We start from the raw sequence: 26,486 nt of genomic DNA, 5'->3' as shown, positions 1-26,486 counted from the left end.
TTATTTAATTAGAAAGTATGAATTGCAGGGAATATAATTAATTGACCTGCCAGTAGGTCTGGCTTTTAATTTGTTTATTCAGATCTGCTTCTTCATAGTTACACCGGCCATTAGTAATCCTTAGTAAGTATTGGAATTTGCACTATCTCTCTATAATCATCAGCTCATGCTGAGATGTCCATCATGACTCAGTAATCAACAGTGCCTGTTTGGGTTTGCATATATGATAATTAATTCTTAGTATATTGTCAGATTTGCACCACTACCTAGAACTCTTCACTACATGCCCAGCTTTGAATCATTACTCACTAAACCATGTCTACGCGCATGCTTAGATATTCACCACTATTTATTCATTCTAAATGTGTGTTCACGTTTGCCCCACCATAACTATCACTATCATTATATATGGACAATTTAATGTCACTGTCTTTGGGGCTATAAACATATATGTGTTTATGTTGTGTTTATCCTCCATGGACACTGCATTTGAAATAAAACTGGTTATTCATTGATCTTATTTCACAGCAAAGAATAACCATACTGTGCTACTCAATTCTTTTGTTAAATACAAAATCACAAAAATCCATACTGTGTTATGTACCAAATTGAGACTGCAAATGTGTGCCAGTCTTAGGCTACAGATCTGTGCCCAGTGATCACCATGGCAACCCCATCCTTGGGGCGCAATATTTAAGTGTCCACAATAGCCTACCCCCAGAACAATGTGGTTCCCTGCTCGCAGTCTCCCAGACTGGGAACTCCACTCGTCAGGGCTGGAGCAATCTAGACACACTTGATTCCTCACAATAGAGCCTCAAGGTGCACTTCTATATATTGTAAATCCGCTTCACTCTGAGCCACATTATCAGAGAAGCCGTCAACCTTTTTCTTAAAAAAATGAAATGCGATATTTTAGGTATTATTTTAAATACGAAGTGCCCTCGTTTTGTATTATAATTCCTTATTATAATCAGAAAGTCCTCTTGAAATAACTAACAATTTCATAAATGTCTATGAAGATTTTCGGCATTAAATATAGCACATGGAATAAACATGAATGCACATCAACATGAAACAAAACAATGTCATGACTCATAAAGAGTCATTTTTCACACTGAATTTGATGAACGAAAGTATTTAAGACAGATTTTGCTCCACCCTGTAGATAAAATCTTTCCTGCAGTCCCGCAGCTTGGATGTTACTATCACCTGCTTCAAGATGAAATATAAGGCAGGACTTAGGACTAAGTAGTTGTATACAAATAAATACACCTTTGTGCAAAACAAAGGAACCAAAGGAACCATTAGCACCTCAACAGGCTGTGTGCTGGAACCTCCTGAAGTCAGTTGATTTCCATACTAGGGAATAGCCCTGCTGTGAAGACAGCACACCTTTGAGAAAGAAGGAACATCGGGGGCTCCTGAACTCCTGAGACTCAGGTGTCCAACTGGGCTGACTCGGATTACAGCTTGGCGCTATCTTGCGTTAAAACAATAAAGCCAAGTGTGTGATTTTAAAGTGTATAGTAAAAATAAATGCATCAGTGTGTTTATAGTAAATGTTCTAATTCACAAAAATCCTCCTGCCTGTGTCTGCAGCTGTCTCAGGAACTTGTACTAGGTAATAGTGACAACCAACTCTCAGATCCCTTCACAAGATAAATGCTGAGCATTATTTTGGAGCACTTTCTTAAGTCCTCAGATTGAAGACAATGCACACTACAAATAGAGAGATTCGGGGAATTGAAAAATGACAATCCTGGAGACTAAGGCATATATGGGCAAAAAGGGGAAACATTTATTTTAAATTACCCAATTTTGCACTTATCAAGTTCAAGAGCGCACTGAGGGTGATTGGTAACCCCAGCAGTACAGAAACATTCTATCATTTGAGCAAATTTTGAATTTTTGTACTGTTAAACAAGCTCTTTGTATCACATGCCCATCAACCTTGAGTTGAAAAGGGATGGGCACACAGACACTTCAAGAAAATACCTCTTAAGTGAGCCTCATTCTTTCTATGGGTTTAGCCAGCAGTTCAAACATATTCCCTCATTAAGGACTTATTTTATATTCCTCCATTCTAAAAACGTACAACACTGACTCTGTGTTAGCTCTAATTTCTATTTATATTGCTACTCAGAATGATTAAAAACATTCATCATCCAGCTGCCTGAGTAGTGCTCTGTAGTGTGTAACTGCACCATCTATCAGAGCATTGTAACCAGAAACATGGCTCTGCTGTCTGTCTGTAGACCACGTCTGGTTATTTTATCTGGTGTTAAGCCCTGCTGTATTAAGCCATGGCTTTAAGATATATCCTACAGGAGAGGACATTATTGCAATTTCAGAAGGCAAGAACTGTATCTCAAAGGATACTTACTTACTCGGTACAGGTCATGAACCAGGAATCTCGAGCAATCTCTGTTGTGGGCTTTTTTTCAATCGGACTCCGGGTGTAACCCATCTCTTTGCAGTAAGCCTCAAGGCATCGATGGTAGGTGTTTCTTGGCCTTTCTTTTTAGGTCGAGCCTTCGCAGCGCATGCGCTGCAAAGGAAAACGAACTTTTCCTAGCGCTTAGGCTTTTCAGCCAAGCATATGCACGCGTTGCCATTGCCTTCAATGGCAACGCGTGCACGTCAGGAGATCCACTCGTGGGAGCGCGCGGCCCATGTGGTCGCAATTTTCGCTCCCGCGAGTGAATCTCTCCCCCTGCTACAGCGCAAGCGCTTTTTTTCTTGTTTTACTAGGAGCTTGAGTGAAACAACAATGTGAACTAAAAAAAAGTTCTGTGTAATGTTTTCTGCTGACGCCGGGCGCAGTTCTTTAAATAACAGGATAAACGGGCGTGAGTTATTGGTGAAAACTCGAAATATTGTGATGAGCCTTGTGTTACAGTAAGATGGCAGTCATCTCGCTCCAAGCCCGACAGATAAGAGTTGAACTGTTTACCGAAAACACGCATGTTCCGACACAATTTTTCGAAGTCTTGAAAACAAATCCTGCCGATGCAAACTGGCCGTGGCCACGGTTTGAACTAAATTCACACGACCACGGAGGGCAGTAACTTTTACAAGAATTAGCCCTGACGTTCGTTTTTAAAGTGGAATATGCACGGCATAGAGGTGCTCTTTCTTGATACATTTATGAGTGACATTTAGTGTTGAAGATTCTGTCATTCGAGTACCGGCATCCAACTTTTAGCCAAAAACGTTGTGTGATTTGTGGCAAATCACCCTCCCCCGTACCCGAAAACGAAACCATTATCATGTGCAATTGTGACTGGAGTATGTAGGATACAAAATTCGAACGGCGGAGTGTTTTTTCTAGTACGGTCTACATTACAGCCCCCCCCCCCCACACACACACATACTCTCACCTGTAACCATCACTACTGCAATCTGTCATCTGGACCCCTCCCTTCACAGGCAGCACTTTCACAACTTTTACAACGCTTTGTGTAACGCGCCACCTTGATCTCTGCATCCAGGTCGGCACTATATCGTGGACCTCTAGTATATTCTATTTCAGCACCTGCCTCTCTGTTTACAGTTTCTATTTCTTGCAACCACTTTACCTCTTGTATTTGCACCCGGAGAACACTCAGACTATGTGTTGAGCTGACTTGTTCGTGTTTAAAAACAAAATGCACATATCTCTGTTCCGACAGCCATGTGGGCATTACTATTTGTACGTTTTGTCTCTTGAATCTCGGGAACTGTACTGTGCATATTTATCGTCTATATGTGTTGGTGTTTTCCCCATTTTATATTGTAATCATTTTGCGACTTCCGACTCGACTCTCGGCATGGTCCCGCTCGCCCTGCAGCTCTGATAACGCGATGGCGGGAGTGGGGGCAGTTGTATGGTGGCAGAACCGGACATCAGCTACAATACCTTTGCGCTCAGTAGATGCAGTTCAAACAGTGGGTTGTCGAGTCTTGGTCCCCTCCTGTGAATGTCGTCTCCACACTCCGGGGCAGCACAGATCAGGACATCAATGACGCCCTGTAAAAGCGCCTTGAGATCTTTCTGTCTCACATATAAAATGCCCTAGGATTGGTCCTTAATGTCGCCCCGTGACACCGGGATTCCCCAGCACGTGTGCATGCGCAGCCGAGATTTGGTGTGAACTAGGGCACAGGTGTTGAAGCTCACTTCTCTCCTTCTCTGCACTGTATGCAGTATACACTCTTGATTCATTGGGATCTCTTGTCCCTCAGGACTTGTGGGAACCATTCCGCGTACCTAGGACACAGGGTTCACTCTCCAAACAAATGAGATAGACCAGAGAAATAAGTAAATATGGAACCATGATCCCTCAGTGTGCACTGACCCCCACGTCTCCAAGCACTCCTTTTACTACTCCTCAGTGGCCTGGATGTAGGAAATCCCAGATTACCGATTCTTAAATACCGAATCATATCGATTCGGTATTTAAGAACTGGCAATCGGGATGTAGATAATTTTACCGATTTAATTACCGAATCGGTATGAATCGGTAATTACCGAATCGGTAATTGGGGGAAACATTGAAGGGTGGCAGGGTGTCACTTTGACACCCTGTTGCACCCCTCAATTGTGCATGGGTGCACATGTTGCAGACATACATGCCTTTAGGGCATGCATGTCTGCAATATGGCACTGTTTAAAAAGCAAAAAAAATGCTTTTTAAAGGGTTTTCATTATTTACCACCAACTTCTAGTTGGTGGTAAATAACGAATTATTAAACCGCTACCTACATATCAAAATACAGATTTGGTAATTTTACCGAATCGGTAATTTTACCGAATCGGTATTTTACCGAATCGATAAAATTACCGATTCGGTAAAATTACCGAATCTGTATTTTAACATGCCCCTACATCCCAAACTCCAAATACCGGTCGGTAACAGACGAAATTGGCCGTTACCGACCGGTATTTGCCTTCCTACATCTGGCCCTCAGTACGGTGGTTTAAAATGAGCCCAAGACAGGGGATCTAATGTGTTTCTGCTTCCTCCCGAGAAAAGCTTCTATGTCACAGAGGTAACAAGTGTTGCTTTGCCAAGAGACAGTCTGTGCAGAGAGAGGAAGCACTGGTAAAATTATAAATACATAAAAGTAACCAGTTTGTATGCTGTAACATAAAAAGGAAAATCAATTAAAGTGTTGAGACAGCTACATACCCTGAAGTCTTTTTGCGCTATCACATTACAAATAGCAATTCCATCGCTAGAAATTTACAGTAATTCTTGGTGTCAGAGCAGAGTAAGTATATTCACCTGGCCGTTGCCTCGACAGAGAAAACACACTAGTTAACAAGCATTGGCATAGCCGATAGGTCTCGCTTTTGGGACCTTATAAGTGTCTAGCCATGCAACAGTTGATGTTGTTGCACCAAGGATATTGCGCTGCATAACTAAATACTTATAAGGTCCCAAAGGCGAGACCTATTGGCTATGTCCTTTTCTGCACATAAACAATCCTAAAATGCCATTTTGTCACTTTTATGTGCGCTGCTTCATGTAACACACATAAAAGTCACACAATGACAATTTTTTACAGATTGTTCATGTACAGGAAGGGGGACCTTCCTGTACAAAACAATCCATGGCTGTTTGCTTTTTCCATGTGTGCTGCACAAGGCAGCACGCATGGAAAATGCAAAAACGAGGGAACATAATGCATTTCTCCTCATTTTGCCAAGTGAAGACCAGGTTTTCCCTAGTAGTAATTTTGGCGCTGCCTGCTATGTACGCTGCCCTTGTACATAGAGGGCAGCGTCAAAATCAATGGGTGTTGCGGTGAGACGCTCCCCAACATTCACTGCCCAACCCTTTCACACTAAAAATAGCATAAAAGGGGGCCTTATTTACCAGGCCGCGTTAAGCCACGGTAAGTGGCTTAATGCTGCCTGGTAAATAAGGCTAAGCCCCTAACGCCACCACAACGTCAGAAAAAGTGATATTGTGGTGGCAATAGGGGCTTGTACATATGCCCCTCTGTCTGTTATCATTCTGAAAATCCACTAATAGTCAGTAATACTGTCCAAGCGCTGAGAGGTATTTTATAACTGGTATTTGTTGCAGTACACTTGCAATGGTGATCCTACTGGGTTCTCAATGATCTAGCTCAGTTTGGGATAACATGGTATGAGCCGATAATTACTGGGGACTTTTGGATCTAAGTTGGGTTTTATTATCAAGGATGGGAGTGTTTATCGCAAAATAAAAGCCTATAAACAACCTAATTTGCAGAGTTAATGGAATAGGGTCATGGGGAAGTTTTGTAGGTATTTTTTTAAACAGGTGATCATGTTCTGTTTGTGGCTAGATTTCAAATCAAAAGGTGGTAAGGGGGTGTAACACTTGTTATTTCTTATTATGATAGGCAATGTAAAATCCTGTGCTTTAGAAGTGTGTGGTCAATGCTGACATTACTTGCCTTTGAAGTGAAATACAAAGACAGGATGAACTTCCAACGACTATCTAAAGAACACTATTCTCTTTGGCAACCATGGTAATACTATAGTCACACACTATCTCTGTGGGGACCTGGGCATGAGTATAATCACACACTATCTCTGTGGGGACCTGGGCATGAGTATAATCACACACTATCTCTGTGGGGACCTAAACATCTCTAATCACACACTATCTCTGTGGGGACCTGGGCATGTCTATAATCACACACTATCTCTATGGGGACCTGTGATCTTTATAATCACACACTATCTTTGCGGGGACCTGGGCATGTCTATAATCACACACTATCTCTATGGGGACCTGGGCATCCCTATAATCACACACTATCTCTGTGGGGACCTGGCCATGTCTATAATCACACACTATCTCTGTGGGGACCTGGGCATTCCTATAATCACACACTATCTCTGTGGGGACCTGGCCATGTCTATAATCACACACTATCTCTTTGGGGACCTGGGCATGTCTATAATCACACACTATATCTGTGGGGACCTGGGTATGTCTATAATCACACACTATATCTGTGGGGACCTGGGTATGTCTATAATCACACACTATCTCTGTGGGGACCTGGGCATATCTATCATCACACACATTCTATTTGGTGACCGTGGTAATACTATAGTCACACACCATCTCTGTGGGGACTTGAACATTCATTTAATTACACACAAGCTCTGTTTTGGCTTGAGCATCACCAGCTTTGCATTCTCTGTATGGGGCTTTTTGAATACTGAAAAGTAGTCAAAGTTAGACTTTTGGTCTAAGTTTACATTGTTGAAACTGAAATGTACAAAAGTTAGAATTTTTGCTAAGTTTACCATCACAATCACCTTCATGCACTATCTCTGTGGGGACTTAAACAACACTGTAATACAACACTATCTTTGTGGGGACTTGAAAATCACTATAATAACACACCATCTCTGTGGGGACTTGAACATCTCTATGATAACACACTATCTCTGTGGGGACTTGAGCATTTCTATAATTACAGACAACCTCTGTGTGGACTTGAACATCATTAGATTCACACCCTTTATAATGGGATTCAAGCTTTGAATGTACACACTATTTCAGTATCTCTGTGGGAACTTAAACATCTATTTTGCTAAAAATGTCAGCAGCTCCATAAGCTCTGGATTCCACTTGACCATATTCCTTTGTTCCATATGTTAATTTCTTTATGGTTAGTTCCCTTATCTCCTAAGATTTTAAGCACTAATAAATAGGTTAAATGCAGTTTTAAGTGTCTTTCGTTAAGCATGATATGGTATTTTCTGGCACATTAAGATAATCTGCCTTTAATGTATACACCTATTATATATGCAGCAATTCATATATGAATATATTATAATGTTGTTTGTGTATATTGTTGCTAAAATAAACATTTAGCCATGTGCCTTCGACTGTATTCAATCACAAATAGTGTTATGGACTAGGTCCCCACAAGGATGGTAGCACGTGTTCAAGTCCCCACAAGGATGGTGCTGTGCGCACGATTAAATAACAATATATTTGCAAATTTGAAGCAGGATCCTGTATCAGGAATTTTTTCTTAACATTTTTCTGTTCGTTGTGTGTTTTAAAAACATTGGGAAAGGTAAGTCCCCACAAGGCAGGTATTCACACATAGTCCCCACAAGGATGGTAACGGGGGGGTGGGGTGGTAACGGGGGTGGGGTGTGTGTGTGTGTGTGTGTGTGTGTGTGTGTGTGTGTGTGTGTGTGTGTGTGTGTGTGTGTGTGTGTGTGTGTGTGTGTGTGTGTGTGTGTGTGTGTGTGTGTGTGTGTGTGTGTGTGTGTGTGTGTGTGTGTGTGTGTGTGTGTGTGTGTGTGTGTGTGTGTGTGTGTGTGTGTGTGTGTGTGTGTGTGTGTGTGTGTGTGTGTGTGTGTGTGTGTGTGTGTGTGTGTGTGTGTGTGTGTGTGTGTGTGTGTGTGTGTGTGTGTGTGTGTGTGTGTGTGTGTGTGTGTGTGTGTGTGTGTGTGTGTGTGTGTGTGTGTGTGTGTGTGTGTGTGTGTGTGTGTGTGTGTGTGTGTGTGTGTGTGTGTGTGTGTGTGTGTGTGTGTGTGTGTGTGTGTGTGTGTGTGTGTGTGTGTGTGTGTGTGTGTGTGTGTGTGTGTGTGTGTGTGTGTGTGTGTGTGTGTGTGTGTGTGTGTGTGTGTGTGTGTGTGTGTGTGTGTGTGTGTGTGTGTGTGTGTGTGTGTGTGTGTGTGTGTGTGTGTGTGTGTGTGTGTGTGTGTGTGTGTGTGTGTGTGTGTGTGTGTGTGTGTGTGTGTGTGTGTGTGTGTGTGTGTGTGTGTGTGTGTGTGTGTGTGTGTGTGTGTGTGTGTGTGTGTGTGTGTGTGTGTGTGTGTGTGTGTGTGTGTGTGTGTGTGTGTGTGTGTGTGTGTGTGTGTGTGTGTGTGTGTGTGTGTGTGTGTGTGTGTGTGTGTGTGTGTGTGTGTGTGTGTGTGTGTGTGTGTGTGTGTGTGTGTGTGTGTGTGTGTGTGTGTGTGTGTGTGTGTGTGTGTGTGTGTGTGTGTGTGTGTGTGTGTGTGTGTGTGTGTGTTTTTATTTATTTATTTTTTTTCAGGGCCTCTACAGGTTGCATAATAGGTGCTACAGCCCTCAGAGGCCTTTCCTGGTCACAGTGCCCTTGGAACCCATGGTCCCTTTTACAAGGGGCTTACCTATGGCCAGAGATGTACCTATTGTGGAAACAAAAGTACAGTTTTGGGAAAGAAGACAGGCCCTGGGAACCTGATTGGCAGGGACCCAGGGCACATCAAGTCAGGATGCATCAGATGTCAGGCAGAAAATGGGGGGTAACCATGCAAAAAGGGGCACTTTTCTAAACCTTTCATTTAAACACTTGCAAATGGGGCAGAAATATAATAAAATACAGCAAAGGGATAAACCTGAAAACCAGAATTAGACCATAACTGAATCAGCTATCCAGACAAGGTAAAAATAATCTTGATGCCTACAGCTATGAAGGGTGGTCCCTCAGGTAAAATTCAGAGGTCTTTCTTTGCAAAAAAGATTCCTACTTAATTGTTCACCTTACTAAAATGGTTCAGAGGACAGGGCAGCCCAGCCAGCAGAAGAAAAGAGAGAGAATGAGACAGAGTGGAGTGAAATACACAATTGAAGAAACATCCCTTGCTCAAATTACAAACCAAGCGGAGACAACATTTTGGTCTCAAACAACACCTAAAAAGAAAAACAACTAACAGGTGGCCTAAAAAAAAAATCAAATGACAGCTGCTAGATATACTACCATGCCAAAGGTCCATCAACAACTTTTAAAAGGATGATGTTCTTCAAGATGCTTTACAAGCACAGATATATGGCACACTACAAACACAAGCAGATGCTTTACAAGCACAGATATATGGCACACTACAAACACAAGCCATACTGTACCGATGTTTTGATGGAATCCAGGTTTTTCAAGCTTTCCAACAATCGCTGACTCTGCAAAAAAAGAAGATATAATTTGAGAATGTGTATAGATAGCAGTTCTATTTACAACTTTACCACTGAGGAAAGCCAGTCTACTTCCTCTATTGGCAACACTCATGATACATGATGATCATATTAGTAAAATATACCCAACAACACTATGTAGGATTGAAGTATTTGACAGTCCTACCGAGATAAGCTTCCAAATTAAGTCGACAGAAGTGATACCACAGAACCAACCAGCAACTTTTCAAATAGCTATGTATCATGACAAGCAAAAGAGCAGCAAATGTTAGTTTAGCGGCAGAATTCAGATAGCCCCTTTTCATGAGCAGAAGAACTCTCTAACTTGTAACGCTTTAACAGGCCCACCAGTTTTCAAAATAAAAAGGCAGCTAATTTCACCATAACTAATTTATATAGTGTTTTTTCTGAAAACTACATTAAACTGGCTCTCCTGGACTTGCGTTGACACGCCTGGATTTGAGATTACATAACACTACCAATTAGCTTCAGACCTAAAGTTCACTACACTATTGCCTTCATGATTGGAGGAAATGTATTTGAACTACACTGAAACTGTTTCACAAGAAGCTATATGAGAGTTAAAAGCTACAAGTGCATGGTTGTTTCAAGTAACAGAAACCCTCCCAGTGCTTTAATGGTTACCACCAGCTTTTTAGGTCTTGCCTAGCTTTGCTGCACACATGCGCAGCTCGCTCGGCGAAATTTATAGCAGATAAGTACTTTTAGAAAAGGGCTTTAAGCCCCGCCCCTCATTTCCATCGGCTTGCGTCGCCGTTTATGCTAAACGGTGGCCAGCCATTGGAAATGAGCTATTTATGTTGCCTCCCTTAGGCTTTTTTGCCCGGCCCATCTGGACCGGATCGCCTGCATTACGGATGTCGTGACGAAGTTTCTTATCAGAAGCTTCGTCATGCTGCCTTGCATGCGCCAGTCCGGCTCTCTGATTGGGCAGGACAAAAAAGGAGACATGGCGCTGTGTGTTTGAGGCGTGTCAAGGGAAGTTTCAGGGAGAGTTCAGCAAGCCTCGCAGCCTTCATGTGCCAGTCGGCTCTCTTATTGGTTGGCAACGAGCAAATAAGCACAGCGCTTGGTGGACCTTGTCAACCAATCAGAGAGCCAACTGGTGCATGCTGCAGGAGCGCAAGGCAGCGATGTTCAGCCTTTGGGTCTTAGTGTGGCTCCCGCCCTTCCCAAGCTCTCTTCACTTGTTATTTGATGTGCCCCTGATCACCGCTGCCGGCCCGGGAGTGGCGAGAGCACTTTGTTTGCCTTCACCGCCGCTGGCCCAGAGTCCGTCGAAGTCAGCACCGAGCAGCACTAGGATTGGCAGCAGCTCTAAGAGTTACCCCGGCAAAAAAGGGGCTTGTCAAGACAGAGCAGCGCTGATTTCAGTAAAGTACAAGGCGTCCCCTAGCAACCAGGGCTTCCCCCATGCTCATCGACGAGAGCAGAGGTGTACTAAAGGCCGGGGAGCGCTTCAGAATAAAAAGCTGCCTCGCAGAGAACCCAACGCAGACTGCCCAGCCCTGTCCTGCTCAGGTAAACAGCTCTGATCCATGACCGGAGTCCGCGCCCAAGGCTTGTATCAGTGAGCGCGCTGCTGGCGGGCCTTGTCTGGGGTGCTACAAGCTGTGCTAGCTGTCGCGCACCCGCACCGTGTGGAGGGGTGATTTGACTGCCAAATTCAGAGCTTGGGATTCGGCAGGGTCTGTTAGTGGCTAACCACGGTACCTAATGCACCTATCGCACAGTGACATTCCCCTAGTGTGAGCCTCCTACCTACTCATACGACTTTCACCTTCTTGCCTAGATGGTTCTGCACTATTGCCCCCAATCACTAACCCTAGTTATTGCTCCCACATGCCTTCGGTGACCTAGCCCTTCTTGCCCCGGTGGTTCTGCCCTATTACCCACAATAACCGGCCCTACTGCTCTCTTGTTCCCTCTAGTAACTCTGCCCTTCTTGCCTCTGTGATTCTACTCCCTACCTCCAATGACCACATCTAATAACTTCGCCTTTGTGACTCCACAGATACTGCATTTTTGGCCATGATGGTGGCGTTCTATCTCCCCACCTATCCCACACCCACCGTCCCTCCAGAGACTCTGCCTTCCCCGCCTCAAAGGCTCTGCCCTCTCACCACCAGTCAATCTCCCGAGTGACTCGGGCCTTCTCAAACATTCCGTGCCCCTGTCTGTCTCCCCAAATCAGTGGTCAGGCAGCCTGCACGTTAACAACCCCAGTCGCAGTGAGACCATCTCTGCAAATAGAGTCGTCCTCCGAGAGATGGAGGCAGTGGGGGCCAAGAGCAGCCAAGAGCCCCCCGTGGGTGCTCAAATTCAAATTCTAAGCCTCTTTTCTGCTCCAGTGCTTCAGCTTTTCAGTTCTGCTGGGGTCATCTCTATCTCCACCGGTCAAACAAGCACACCAGAGCACCCCATTATCACACCCCTCTCCTCCAATCATGGGAGTACCCCATAATTCGAGCCAGGCTTGGTTTTACAAACTACACCCCCCCGCTCTGTTCCACCTCCATACAACATGGAAGGCCAGGGACTCCGCTTTGGTGAGGATGAAGCAGCAGCTATCCTCAGAACTCCCTCTATCTTAACTTTGGATAACGATAACGCAATAGGAAGCAATACAGCTGACTGGCAAATCCTCTCTGATCTAAAAAGAGAGTGGATAAGGGTCAGCCTACACGGAGCACTAATGGCCGAATATTTTAAGGCCAAAATAGCCCCAAACGGGTTAATTATCAAAAATTTCCCTAGGATATTCTGGGAAGACGGCCAATTCAAGGTCGAATGGTCCCAGATATCCTGGAAGTGTACACACAACTTATTGATTCTGATCGTCAATACCTCCAAGCGACTTGCTGATGCTCTACTAGAACGGATCCAGGCGTTAGAGGCGACGCTTAAAAACGCGATCACTAATCCCGGTTTCAAAACCAAATTGGCCGAAATCAATAAAGACATAAGTGAACACAAGGATTACTTAATGAAGCAAAAAAATCAACAAACTTCAAAAGGACATCCAACGTTTCGACAAAGAGAAAGTATACCCATACCTGAAAGCGGACTTTACACCCTCAGGCACAGGGTACTTATCTGATTCTAGCAACAACTCTTCAAGAAGAGGGTCCAATAGTGATAGCAATTCTAGTGGGGATGAATGGCAACCCCGCCAACGACGTGGCGGCAGAGGCGGGAGACGTGGACAATATCCACTGCCTCACCCTCAAATACCCTTCCCTGGACACCCACCTTGGCAATATCCCCAGTTTCCTCACGCCATGCCACAATTTGGTCCACAATACCCTCCCCATTATACTCCCCAAGGAAACCGGCCTTTTTTAGACAGAGGTTGGGGCAGAGGGCGAGGGTGAAAGAGAGGGAACGCAACGGAAAAACGGGTCCAGTGGGAGGACACGACACCCCAAGGAATGGACACTCGGAGCAAAACGAGCAAGAAATGAGTCTTGTTGTTAACCTCTCGTCACACCAGTTAACCCCTGAACAAGAGAGGGTTTTAATAAAAGGGCTCGGTTTCGTACCTACTCCCAAAACCGACAAATTTATACAAACTGTTGAATTGCAGAAATTCTTTAGAAAAATCAGACAGCACACCTTCTTCGATGGCAAACCACAAGAAACCAGTGAGGACTCCGGGTTACATAACCCCTCTACCTTTACCCCTCATAGCAGCATGGTACTGAGTGAGGTGCTCACTTTTGAGCAAGCGGTTCTAAAAGATGTTAACAAGTTATCTAGTATTTCCTCATACAGCAATATGTCCAAGCATGAAAGGGACATTCTGGACGCACTGGCCAATGACCCCTCCTTAACCATCAAACAAGCTGATAAAGGGGGCGCGACAGTAATAATGGACACCGAAGATTATGATACAGAGTGTCAAAGACAACTAGATGACACAAGATACTATAAGGCTATCGCACAGAATCCCACAGAACGCCTCACAATGTCCATCGTCAGTATGGTTGAATCAGCAGAATGCCATGGCTGGTTAAGTAAAAAAGAGGCGGACTTTCTAGTGAAAAAGAACCCTAGGGTTCCGTATTTTTATACGTTGCCTAAAATACACAAAGGGGTGACACCAGTCCCAGGACGACCCATCGTTTCTGGCATTGACTCAGTGTTAGAACCCCTATCACAGTTTTGTGACCATTTTTTGCAGCCCCTGGTGAAGCAAATCCCTTCCTATATCCAGGATACAACAGACTTGCTACGCCTACTACAGGACTATGATGAGGCCAAATCTATTGATTTCCTCATAACCCTAGACGTTGAGGCCCTCTACACTAACATCCCCCAGAGGGCCTCCCTAGGAGTAATTGAGGCGGTACTCAACAAGACTGAATGGACATCTGCGACACCCATCACTTTCGTAATGGAATGCGCGGAAAAAGTCCTCACTGAGAATTATTTCGATTTCAAAGGCACCTATTACCATCAGACACAAGGAACTTGTATGGGGAGTACGGTAGCTCCTAGTGTAGCGTGCCTCTACATGGCGAATTTTGAAGAGAATCATATCACCAGTGACAAACCCCTACCGTGAAAATATAAAGCTATGGACGACATCTTGATTTTCTGGGCAGGCAATGAAGACTCTTACACAGAGTTTTTCGGGTGGATTAATAACATCAATCCCTACCTAAAGTTCACAATCACGGCCTCCAAAAGTGACATAGCATTTCTAGACCTGAAAATAAGTATCGAAGGGGGATCCCTTGGTACCACTTTATTCAAAAAGAGCACAGATCGTAATAGTCTGTTGCATTACACCAGCCATCATCCCAAGGCCCTACGATCCAATCTGCCGTTTGGGCAATTCCTCAGGATACGACGTAATTGCAGCACAATGGCCAATTACAAGACTGAGTCAGCTATCCTTTCAAGGAATCCAAGAGAGAGAGGGTACCCGACCAGAGAAATCAAAGAATGTAGAAAAAGAGCACAGAACAATAACCGGGAGGGATTGTTAGAACCTAAAGAAAGGAACCCCCTTGCTATCCAACCCATGACCTGTGTGACAACTTTCACACCGGCATCTACCCAGCTGAGAAGAATCATGAGACGTCATTGGTCCATACTCAATACAGGATCACTGACATTAGACCAACCCAGATTCGCTTTCAAGAGGTCTAAGAATATCAAAAACATCCTGATACATACCAGACCCAAGAAGACAAGCGAAACCAATCGCCAAATCACATTGTGGAATCGGCCACCAGTTACAGGCCACTACCCTGACAGACTCTTTTAAGTGGGAAATGAGAGGCCACACCAACTGTAATAGAACGAATTGTATTTATTTGATCATATGCCCTTGTAATCTTTATTACATTGGCATGACGACCCGAAATATGAAAACAAGAATTTCGGAGCACCGCAGTAATTTCAGGTGCAAGAAAAACAATACGAAAATGTGCAGGCACTTCCTCGAAATGAATCACACCCCAGACTCTCTCCAATGGCTTGTCCTGGAAGCAAACCAGAAGATATCCAAACAATGCTTGTTCTACAAAGAACAACGTTGGATCCACAGATTATCTTCTGACAGTCACGGTCTTAATGAAGATATTCCATTGACCAGCCTTTAAAGAATTTTCAGACCATCTACTACCCAGTCTACCCCACCCCCGTGTATTACTCCCCTTTTAGTGGGATATAACACATCTTGGATGGGTCCTTACTAGGAGTTTAGAGGCTTCAACAATACTATTCCTTCTACCTCCCAGAACACTATGAACTCGACAATGTCAACCCACCTCTACAAGATGGCCGACACATTTCCCAACCAGGCCCAAGTACTTGCCTTTTACATTTTTATACGCAACAGTACCTTCTCTCCACACCCTTACTCCAGACATAAATGGAGTCTATTGATTCTGGATATCACACACAGGAGTATGTGTTTATGTTTGACATCGCTCCGAGTCAAGCTTATTGTTTACCTATGGTGAGACACTACAAAATGGCCCCCACGTTCGCGACCTAATCACGCAGAGCCTTTCCACTCCTTTATATCCGGCACTGACCCCGCCTTCCCCCTCCACCCGGTTCCAGCGGCGAGGGGTAGGTGCGTGAAGTGCAGCTCAGGGACTACCAAGTAAGTGAAGTAGCATCGCTTTGCAAGCCACGGCAGCGCTGATCCTTAACGCTAGGAGAGACCATGCTTTCCACAGTGCCACTCCGATCATTAATAGTGGGTCCGGGGAAACTAGGTCATTTTTTGAGGAAGTGCACCCTAACGTTCTTTTCACTAACTACGTGAAATCATTACGAAAGTGGAGGTATTTATTTGCTGTACGTATTGCCTCCGATCCGTGGGTGATTTTGACATTAACTCACACCGATCACACTATGCACTACCTCGACAGCGGAAACACAAGTATTTTGGTTCATCTCCCCGCCGCACGTTACCTCTGGCATTTATCTATCTACGCTCACACACTGTGACCACATACCCATCAAGGACATTCTTGAATACCTCAGTGTTGGCGTTTATACCCAGTTTGCCTCCCAGTCTCTGACCAGATAAAAAAACCCACTCAGTAGTCAGAATTTGGGGCACTATGAGAGTTGCTTTCGCGTTAACCATCTTAGGGTAACACGGATGCTATATACGTATTCACCGATTTGACAACGTAGGCCATTATTGTGAATACTAAATATTACCAAATAACACAAAATGCAACGCTGCTTACTCTTACTTTTGGGCCACACGTTTTGCACACGCCTTCTGCACAGTTTACTACGGTGGCCTTTATCTATAGTTCCTGATGCATTGTCATTTACATTGTAAAACCTTAAGCTATTGTCATTATAAATGACGATGCCATTTATTTATCAGTTTTCAAAACCAATACATAGATAAAAGGTTTGTCATTTACAATACTAATAGCTCAAACTTTTGCATATGGAAGACCTATTGCATTGCAAATGCTGGTTTTATTTTAGGATCTAGATGCTGTTGAATTACCTGCTCTAGACAAATTGTCCGCATGAATGCTACCATCCCATTGCACTTAACAGTTCTTGAATTGGGTATACGTTCTTGTACTGCATGTAACATGTGATGTGGGCGATAGGGAAATACATTACATTATCAATGGGGGTGGGGTCGCACACTACTCACACACCGGCGGTGTCGCCCCTAAGGACTCTGGTCAATGTAGTAAAGTGTTCGCGATGCATCATCTTTCGATCTTCTGCTATCTTCGCTGTCTTCGCCATCCCTGGACACGTGTTTCGGGGTATTACCCCTCATCAGCAGGGATAGGCCGTGTACTGGGGTTGCCGATGGCTGCCAATATCTGCCAGGTATAGTACCACTCAGGCGCGTAGGTGCGGGATCCCAGGCTCGTCAGCCCGCTGCTCAAGGGAGCTTTAAAGTTACAAATGGGGGTGGGGGTCGCACACTACTCACACACCGGCGGTGTCGCCCCTAAGGACTCTGGTCAATGTAGTAAAGTGTTCGCGATGCATCATCTTTCGATCTTCTGCTATCTTCGCTGTCTTCGCCATCCCTGGACACGTGTTTCGGGGTATTACCCCTCATCAGCAGGGATAGGCCGTGTACTGGGGTTGCCGATGGCTGCCAATATCTGCCAGGTATAGTACCACTCAGGCGCGTAGGTGCGGGATCCCAGGCTCGTCAGCCCGCTGCTCAAGGGAGCTTTAAAGTTACAAATGGGGGTGGGGTCGCACACTACTCACACACCGGCGGTGTCGCCCCTAAGGACTCTGGTCAATGTAGTAAAGTGTTCGCGATGCATCATCTTTCGATCTTCTGCTATCTTCGCTGTCTTCGCCATCCCTGGACACGTGTTTCGGGGTATTACCCCTCATCAGCAGGGATAGGCCGTGTACTGGGGTTGCCGATGGCTGCCAATATCTGCCAGGTATAGTACCACTCAGGCGCGTAGGTGCGGGATCCCAGGCTCGTCAGCCCGCTGCTCAAGGGAGCTTTAAAGTTACAAATGGGGGTGGGGTCGCACACTACTCACACACCGGCGGTGTCGCCCCTAAGGACTCTGGTCAATGTAGTAAAGTGTTCGCGATGCATCATCTTTCGATCTTCTGCTATCTTCGCCATCCCTGGACACGTGTTTCGGGGTATTACCCCTCATCAGCAGGGATAGGCCGTGTACTGGGGTTGCCGATGGCTGCCAATATCTGCCAGGTATAGTACCACTCAGGCGCGTAGGTGCGGGATCCCAGGCTCGTCAGCCCGCTGCTCAAGGGAGCTTTAAAGTTACAAATGGGGGTGGGGTCGCACACTACTCACACACCGGCGGTGTCGCCCCTAAGGACTCTGGTCAATGTAGTAAAGTGTTCGCGAAGATAGCAGAAGATCGAAAGATGATGCACCGCGAACACTTTACTACATTGACCAGAGTCCTTAGGGGCGACACCGCCGGTGTGTGAGTAGTGTGCGACCCCACCCCTATTTGTAACTTTAAAGCTCCCTTGAGCAGCGGGCTGACGAGCCTGGGATCCCGCACCTACGCGCCTGAGTGGTACTTTACCTGGCAGATATTGGCAGCCATCGGCAACCCCAGTACACGGCCTATCCCTGCTGATGAGGGGTAATACCCCGAAACACGTGTCCAGGGATGGCGAAGACAGCGAAGATAGCAGAAGATCGAAAGATGATGCACCGCGAACACTTTACTACATTGACCAGAGACCTTAGGGGCGACACCCCCGGTGTGTGAGTAGTGTGCGACCCCACCCCTATTTGTAACTTTAAAGCTCCCTTGAGCAGCGGGCTGACGAGCCTGGGATCCCGCACCTACGCGCCTGAGTGGTACTTTACCTGGCAGATATTGGCAGCCATCGGCAACCCCAGTACACGGCCTATCCCTGCTGATGAGGGGTAATACCCCGAAACACGTGTCCAGGGATGGCGAAGACAGCGAAGATAGCAGAAGATCGAAAGATGATGCACCGCGAACACTTTACTACATTGACCAGAGTCCTTAGGGGCGACACCGCCGGTGTGTGAGTAGTGTGCGACCCCACCCCTATTTGTAACTTTAAAGCTCCCTTGAGCAGCGGGCTGACGAGCCTGGGATCCCGCACCTACGCGCCTGAGTGGTACTTTACCTGGCAGATATTGGCAGCCATCGGCAACCCCAGTACAAGGCCTATCCCTGCTGATGAGGGGTAATACCCCGAAACACGTGTCCAGGGATGGCGAAGACAGCGAAGATAGCAGAAGATCGAAAGATGATGCACCGCGAACACTTTACTACATTGACCAGAGTCCTTAGGGGCGACACCGCCGGTGTGTGAGTAGTGTGCGACCCCACCCCTATTTGTAACTTTAAAGCTCCCTTGAGCAGCGGGCTGACGAGCCTGGGATCCCGCACCTACGCGCCTGAGTGGTACTTTACCTGGCAGATATTGGCAGCCATCGGCAACCCCAGTACACGGCCTATCCCTGCTGATGAGGGGTAATACCCCGAAACACGTGTCCAGGGATGGCGAAGACAGCGAAGATAGCAGAAGATCGAAAGATGATGCACCGCGAACACTTTACTACATTGACCAGAGTCCTTAGGGGCGACACCGCCGGTGTGTGAGTAGTGTGCGACCCCACCCCTATTTGTAACTTTAAAGCTCCCTTGAGCAGCGGGCTGACGAGCCTGGGATCCCGCACCTACGCGCCTGAGTGGTACTTTACCTGGCAGATATTGGCAGCCATCGGCAACCCCAGTACACGGCCTATCCCTGCTGATGAGGGGTAATACCCCGAAACACGTGTCCAGGGATGGCGAAGACAGCGAAGATAGCAGAAGATCGAAAGATGATGCACCGCGAACACTTTACTACATTGACCAGAGTCCTTAGGGGCGACACCGCCGGTGTGTGAGTAGTGTGCAACCCCACCCCTATTTGTAACATTACATTATCACTTTTTATGAGCTGATCAGAGACTTGTGGTTGTGTAAAGGAAAGGCTTCCTGCTCTCTGGGAATGTGAATGCTCTGCATGGAGAATACATGTAATGTACCTGCCACATTCAGGTGAGGGGTGCATACTAGCATCTATCCAACATTTTACCTGCGAATGCTAGTATAAATCATTACTAATTTGACATTTTGAGCTTCATTTTCTAGCATGGTTATTGTAAAAGCCATTTGGCTACTATTTTATAATTCAAACAAGCATTGGCAAAGCCAAAAGGCTGGCCATCGTAATCTGGTGCAATGGTTATAGTTAATTTTTTTTACTTGCAAGCATATGGCACAAAATTATGCCTTGGCCTAAACATGGCAAACATATGTTTACAATAAAAAATGTACTTTTTAAATGGAAAAAAACTAACCATTGCATACAACTTTAATAGAATATTAAGGGTTCCCCCTAGCAGGCAGGAGTGCTCATAAAAGGCATAGTCGTCCTTTTTGGTTTTAAATCGCATAGCAGACAAGAATTACTTGTACTGGTAAACAGAAGGTACTACTGATTAGCTCAGAGTTTCCATAGCAAGAGTGCTTTTTGGTTCACTAATCATTTTGGCGCAGTTTGACCAAACTTTCTAAAAAAAAATAATAATAAGTTTATCCACCTCGGATTCTCCCAGGAAAGTTTTTACAGTGATCAGTCAAGTGGGGAGGGCCCAAGAAAAGGAGTATTTCCCACATCAATAGCCATAGGAAACAAGGTGATAGGTTGCAGAAGAACCAGCTGAACTGAATTACCCGAAGTTTGGCAGGAATTTAGAACGTGTTTCCCCATCCAGGGAGGACCTGGCTTGGCAGTTCAGTCTGAACTGTTCCCATAAAGACCAGGGTCAAGACTATTTTGCATCTGGCTGGGTCTGAACTGGGGTGGCAAAGTGAGCTAAAGATCAATGAAGGATTCAACCCAGATCTGTGACGGCAGGGGAGGGGGGTGTCTGAAAAGTTTTGGCGCTCCGTCCATCACCTCCTTGTGTTTGCTTTGTTTGCACAATTACTACAACAAGACTAACATATTTTCAGAGTACTGGAATCCTTTGAGATGGTGGGAACATATGTGTCACTGTGTACAATTCCTGTCTACCCAATCACAATTTCTTGCTCAGAAACAAATCCCTCTAAAGGAGTCAGTTTTTAATGATTTCTTTAGGATTAAACCATTCATTTGTAATTCCCCTATAGATTGAGCAAGCAAGTTCAGTTAGGACCAGTGGAAGCAGCTTCATGACCATGACTGACAATCTGATCTTTAGGGAGACCAGGCTGGCTGACTGCCTTTCAAAAGAAATATTCTAAAAAATTATCAATCTGCCTTGCTTGAAGTGTATGGAACTTTGGATTCCAAACACCTGTTCATTCAACAAATTGACACACTGGTTAAAGGAACATACAAGCAGACATACTTCTGAACAACCTTCCCACGCCACCTAATAAGAGTAGAGTTAACAAGAGCCCTGAATATGGCAAGCATAGAATACAGAACCATTTACAACAGCCCACCAAACACTTCGACAAGCTGCAAAATCTTCAAAATCAGTGACTCAAATGTGTCTCAACCTGAGAAAGCAAAACAAAATGAAGTCAACCATAAACTTGCTCCATTGACTGGAGATGAACCTACAAAAAAGTGTATACGCCATGTATTTTCAGATTCTTCACCTGTAGAACAATCCCCAGGAGTCAGACTGAATCCAGAAAACTTAAAAAGCTGTGATACCACCAGCAGAGGGTGCTGGCCTCGGTCCCAAAAGTGACATTAGGCGACGTCCCAGAAGGCATAAAACACCTGTTCCAGCACATCTACGCCAGGTTTTCCTCCATATTTCCAAACCTTCGAGGCAAGAGGGAGCTAAAAACCATGAGAGATACCACTACCAACATGTTTACAAGATGAAATCTTATTAACTTCCCCTATGATTCATCCATCAAAATGGGCAGGCAGGCGAGTCGGTGTAGGATCTGCAGGTAAACTGAGAATCCACCAGAAGGAAAATGCTACTTACCAGTATGCATCTGTTCTTGGCATGTAGAGCTGCAGAGTCGTACACTTGGCATTAGATCGCCACCTGGTGTTAGGCTCGGATGATTGCAGGTTGTTGTCTTCTTGGAAGAAGTCTTTGTAGTCACGAGATAGGTGACTCCTCCCTTGGACAATACTGCACATGGTCATCGACTCCATCCTCAGATTGTTTTTCGCTATGATGGGAAATGATGGAGTTAGTAGAAGTAAAGAGAAAGGATGTCCATGTGTGTGCATCTAAGTAAGATGAGAACTGGAATGGATACAAGTCCCGGGGAGGCGGGAGGGCGTGTACGACTCTGCAGCTCTACATGCCAAGAACAGATGCATACTGGTAAGTAGCATTTTCCGTTCGAGGCATATGAGCTGCAGAGTGTACACTTGGCATCGATTGTGCAGCAGTGTCTCCCCTAGCGGTGGTTGCTTGTATCCGTTGCAGTAGTTTGAAACAGTGTTCTAAGCACAGCTTGGCCCATTGCCGCTTGCTGCTTGACCTGCACAACAACACCATAGTGTTTAGTGAAGGTGTGTGGTGTAGACCATGTTGCTGCCTTGCATATGTCCTAGTAGTATATTTCCTAAGAAAGCCATAGAGGCTCCCAGTTTGCGAGTGGAGTGCGCTCTAGGAGGAATTGTTAGTGTACGTTTAGCTTTTTGATAGCATATTTGTATACACTTTACAATCCACCTGGCAATCCCCCGCTTAGAGATGGGGTTGCCTTTGTGTGGAGCAGAGAAAGATACCGAGCTCTTTTAACATCCAAGGTGTGTAAGGCCCTTTCTGCAACAGAGTCTGGGTTTTGGAAAAACACAGGTAGCTCTACAGATTGGTTTAGATGAAAAGGAGTGATAACCTTTGGTAGAAATTTAGGATTAGACCTGAGAACCACTTTATTATGATGTATTTGAAAAAATGGTTCTTGTATTGTGAATGCTTGTATTTCACTAACTCTTCTGAGAGAGGTGATGGCAACAAGGAAAGCAGTTTTCCATGTTAGAAATTGCAATTCACGTTTGTGTAAAGGCTCGAAAGGGGGCCCCATGAGTCTTGTAAGGACAATGTTTAGGTTCTATACAGGAGCAGGTGGTAACCTAGGTGGGAATATTCGTTTCAATCCCTCCATGAATGCTTTGATTGCAGGTACTCTGAAGAGAGATAGATGTTGCCTATTCTGTAAATAGGCTGCAATTGCTGCAAGATGCAGGCATATGGAAGAATAAGCCAAATTGGACCTTTGTTGATGTAAAAGGTAACAAATGATATTTTGGATGGAAGCATCCAGTGGATCAATGTGATTATTTTTGCAATATATTGCAAATCTTTTCCACTTAGCGGCATAACACGCTCTGGTAGTGGGTTTTCTACCTTCCTTAATAATGTTCATACAGTCTGGTGGTAGGTTTAAGTAACCAAACTCTAAGACTTCAGGAACCAGATCGCCAAATTCAGTTGGTTTGGTTCTGGGTGTATTATTTCTCCATGGTTCTGTGTTAACAGGGAGGGTGTGAGCTGTAACTTTTGATGTGGAACCAGCAAGAGATCTAGTAGTGTGGTGAACCATGGCTGGCGTGCCCATGTGGGATCTACTAGTATTAGTTTGAGAGACTGTTGTGGAATGAGTGGGAGAGGCGGAAAAGCGTACGCAAATCTGCCTGACCAATTCATCCATATCACATTGCCTTCGGACCGTGGGTGTGGAAACCTGGTGGCGAAGGTTGGGCATTTTGCATTTTCGTGGGTGGCAAACAGATCTATTTGTGGATGCCCCCATATTTGGAAGAATGGCTGAAGAACTTGTGGATGTATTTCCCATTCGTGAACCTGTTGTGACTGCCGACTCAACAGATCTGCTATCTGATTGTGAACTCCCGGAAGGTGTTCTGCTGCCAGATGTATGTTTTGAGGAATGGCCCATCTCCAAATGTTCTGTGCGAGCTGGGACAGTTGCAGAGAGCGTGTGTCCCCCTGTTTTTGTATATAATACATGGCTGTCATATTGTCCGTCCGGATTAAGACAGCTTTGTTTTGTACTTGTAATTGAAACGTCTTGAGTGCTAAGAATATTGCTAGCAGCTCTAGATTGTTGATATGGAACAGTTTTTGTTGGTTGTTCCTTTGGCCTTGTGTGGTATAATGTAAGAGATGGGCTCCCCATCCTGTGAGGGATGCGTCTGTCGTGAGCACTATTTGTGTAACCGGGTTGAGAAACGGCCGTCCTCTTGTCAAGTTTTTGGTGTTTCACCATTGCAGAGAGCGATACGTACGGCTGTCTACCAACACCAGGTCTGTGAGCTGACCTTGAGCCGATTCCACTGTTGTGCTAGACATTCTTGTAATGGGCGCATTTGCAGTCTTGCATGTGGAACTATGAAGATGCAAGATGCCATCATGCCTATAAGTCTCATGAACACTCTGGCTTGGAGAGACTGCTGGTGTTGAAAAATGGAGGCTAAGGCCTGAATGCTGTGTATCCTGGCTGGACTGGTATACGCTAGAGCTGTAGATGTGTCTATGGTAGCTCCTAGATACTGATGAACATGCGAAGGCTGCAGGTGCGACTTGGTGTAGTTTATTGTGAACCCCAAGTTGTGCAACGTTTGAATTGTCTGATTTGTGTGTTGGACACATTGACTGAATGATCTGGCTTTTATGAGCCAATCGTCGAGGTACGGGAAAAACATGTATTGGTTGTCTTCTGAGATGTGCCGCTACTACTGCTAAGCACTTTGTAAACACTCGTGGTGCCGTTGTGACCCCAAATGGAAGGACTTTGAACTGATAGTGCTGTCCTTTTATTACAAACCTTAAATACTTTCTGTGAGCAGGATGTATAGGAATGTGAAAATAGGCGTCCTTTAGATCTAGTGTTGAAAGAAAATCGCCTTGTTGCAGCAAGGGGAGTACTTGTTGCAGAGTGATCATGTGAAAATGATCTGATTGTATGTAATGGTTGAGGGGCCTGAGGTCGAGAATTGGTCTTAGTGTCCCGTCCTTCTTGGGGATTAGAAAGTACAGTGAGTAAACTCCTGTTCCTTGTTCTTCTAAAGGAACCAATTGAATAGCATCCTTTTGTAGAAGCGCTAGAACTTCCTGTTGAAGCAGAGTCAGATGGTCTGTAGACATTGGACGCTGCCTGGGTGGTATGTTTGGGGGGGTTGCTGTGAGTTCTAGGTAGTAGCTATGTTGGATAATCTGTCTAACCCACCTGTCTGTAGTGATGGAGTTCCAGACAGGTAGGAACTATGATAATCTGCCCCCTACAGGAGTGGAATGCTGTTGGGGGAGCAGAGGGAAGTCACTGTTTTGGAGTGGAAGAGGAGCGGTTGTTGTTGTTACCTCTACCTCTCCCTTTATTATTATTGCCTCTGTATCCTCCTCTAAAGAAGGGGAAACATCCTTTACAGCGCAACTTTTACCACGCAGTGCCTTTACGACGCAACCATTACAACGCATTGCGCTCGGGGGCGCTCTAGGATAGGGAATAGATTTAATTTACTATCCAACACCTTCCCTACTATCCACGGGGACTGGAGTTGGAATAGTACATTAAACTATTCACTATCCAGCACCCCAAAGCGCTATGCGTTGTAACAGCATGCGTTGTAAAAACTGCGTCGTAACAGCATGCGTGGTAAAAGCATGCGTTGTAATGTCATACATTCCTAAAGAAGCCTTTGCTAGAGGAGGTTTGTGTGTGCGTCTTGAAAGATGATGTTGTATCTGCTCCGGTTTACTTGGAGCCTCCTCTATCAAAGGAGCGACGAAAAGAACTTCTAGTCTGTGTGGATTGTAACGCTCCCATAGACTTAGCTGTGTCTGTGTCCTTTTTCATTTTTTCTATTGTAGTGTCTACTTCCGGCCCAAACAATTGGTTTTGATTGAAAGGCTGGTTTAAGATGGTAGTCTGCACCTCCGTCTTAAACCCGGAAATGCGTAACCACGCATGTCGTCTGAGTATGACACTAGTATTGACTGCTCTGGATGCTGTGTCAGCTACATCTAGTGCACATTTTATTGAGGCATTGGATATTAATTTGCCTTCTTGTATGAGGTCTGTTGCCTGATCTTTGAATTGATCTGGGAGGTGCTCTAATAGTTTTTCCAATTGATCGTAGTGAGCCCTGTCATAGCGTGAGAGAAGGGCTTGTGTATTTGCGTTGCGCCATATGTTTGTAGCTTGCGCAGCAATACGTTTACCTGACGCATCAATAACCTTGGATTCTTTGTCAGGTGGGGGCGTGTCACCAGAAGTCTGGGAATTAGCTCTTTTCCGTGCATTGGACACTACTAAAGAGTCTAGTGGCAGATGTCCCTTGATATAGACTGGATCAGATGGTGCTGGTCTATATTTCTTTTCTATTCTTGGATTTAACACTCTACAACGTACAGGATCTTTAAATATTTCTGGAGCATGTTTAATGACTCCTTTGATCATGGGTAGTATTTGCGTAGACCTTTGTGACTGCTCAAATGTATCCAGTAAAAAATCCTCCTCAATGGCATCAGAGTGCATT

General features: G+C 45.1%; 1 protein-coding gene across 1 annotated transcript in view; it reads right to left on the bottom strand.

Annotated features, from left to right (window-relative positions):
* PDXDC1 (pyridoxal dependent decarboxylase domain containing 1) overlaps nucleotides 1-26,486 on the bottom strand; it is a 399,349-nt gene that overhangs the window by 116,133 nt on the left and 256,730 nt on the right. Inside the window, exon 13 of the mRNA XM_078663195.1 lies at nucleotides 9,885-9,935. Within this exon, the coding sequence (XP_078519321.1) occupies nucleotides 9,885-9,935 (51 nt within the window). The remainder of the gene's footprint in view (nucleotides 1-9,884; nucleotides 9,936-26,486) is intronic.

Source organism: Lissotriton helveticus, chromosome 10 (genome assembly GCF_964261635.1).
Source record: "Lissotriton helveticus chromosome 10, aLisHel1.1, whole genome shotgun sequence".
Lineage (NCBI taxonomy): Eukaryota > Metazoa > Chordata > Amphibia > Caudata > Salamandridae > Lissotriton > Lissotriton helveticus.
Note: the sequence above shows the minus strand (reverse complement) of the source record. Positions and strands in the feature narration are given on the sequence as shown.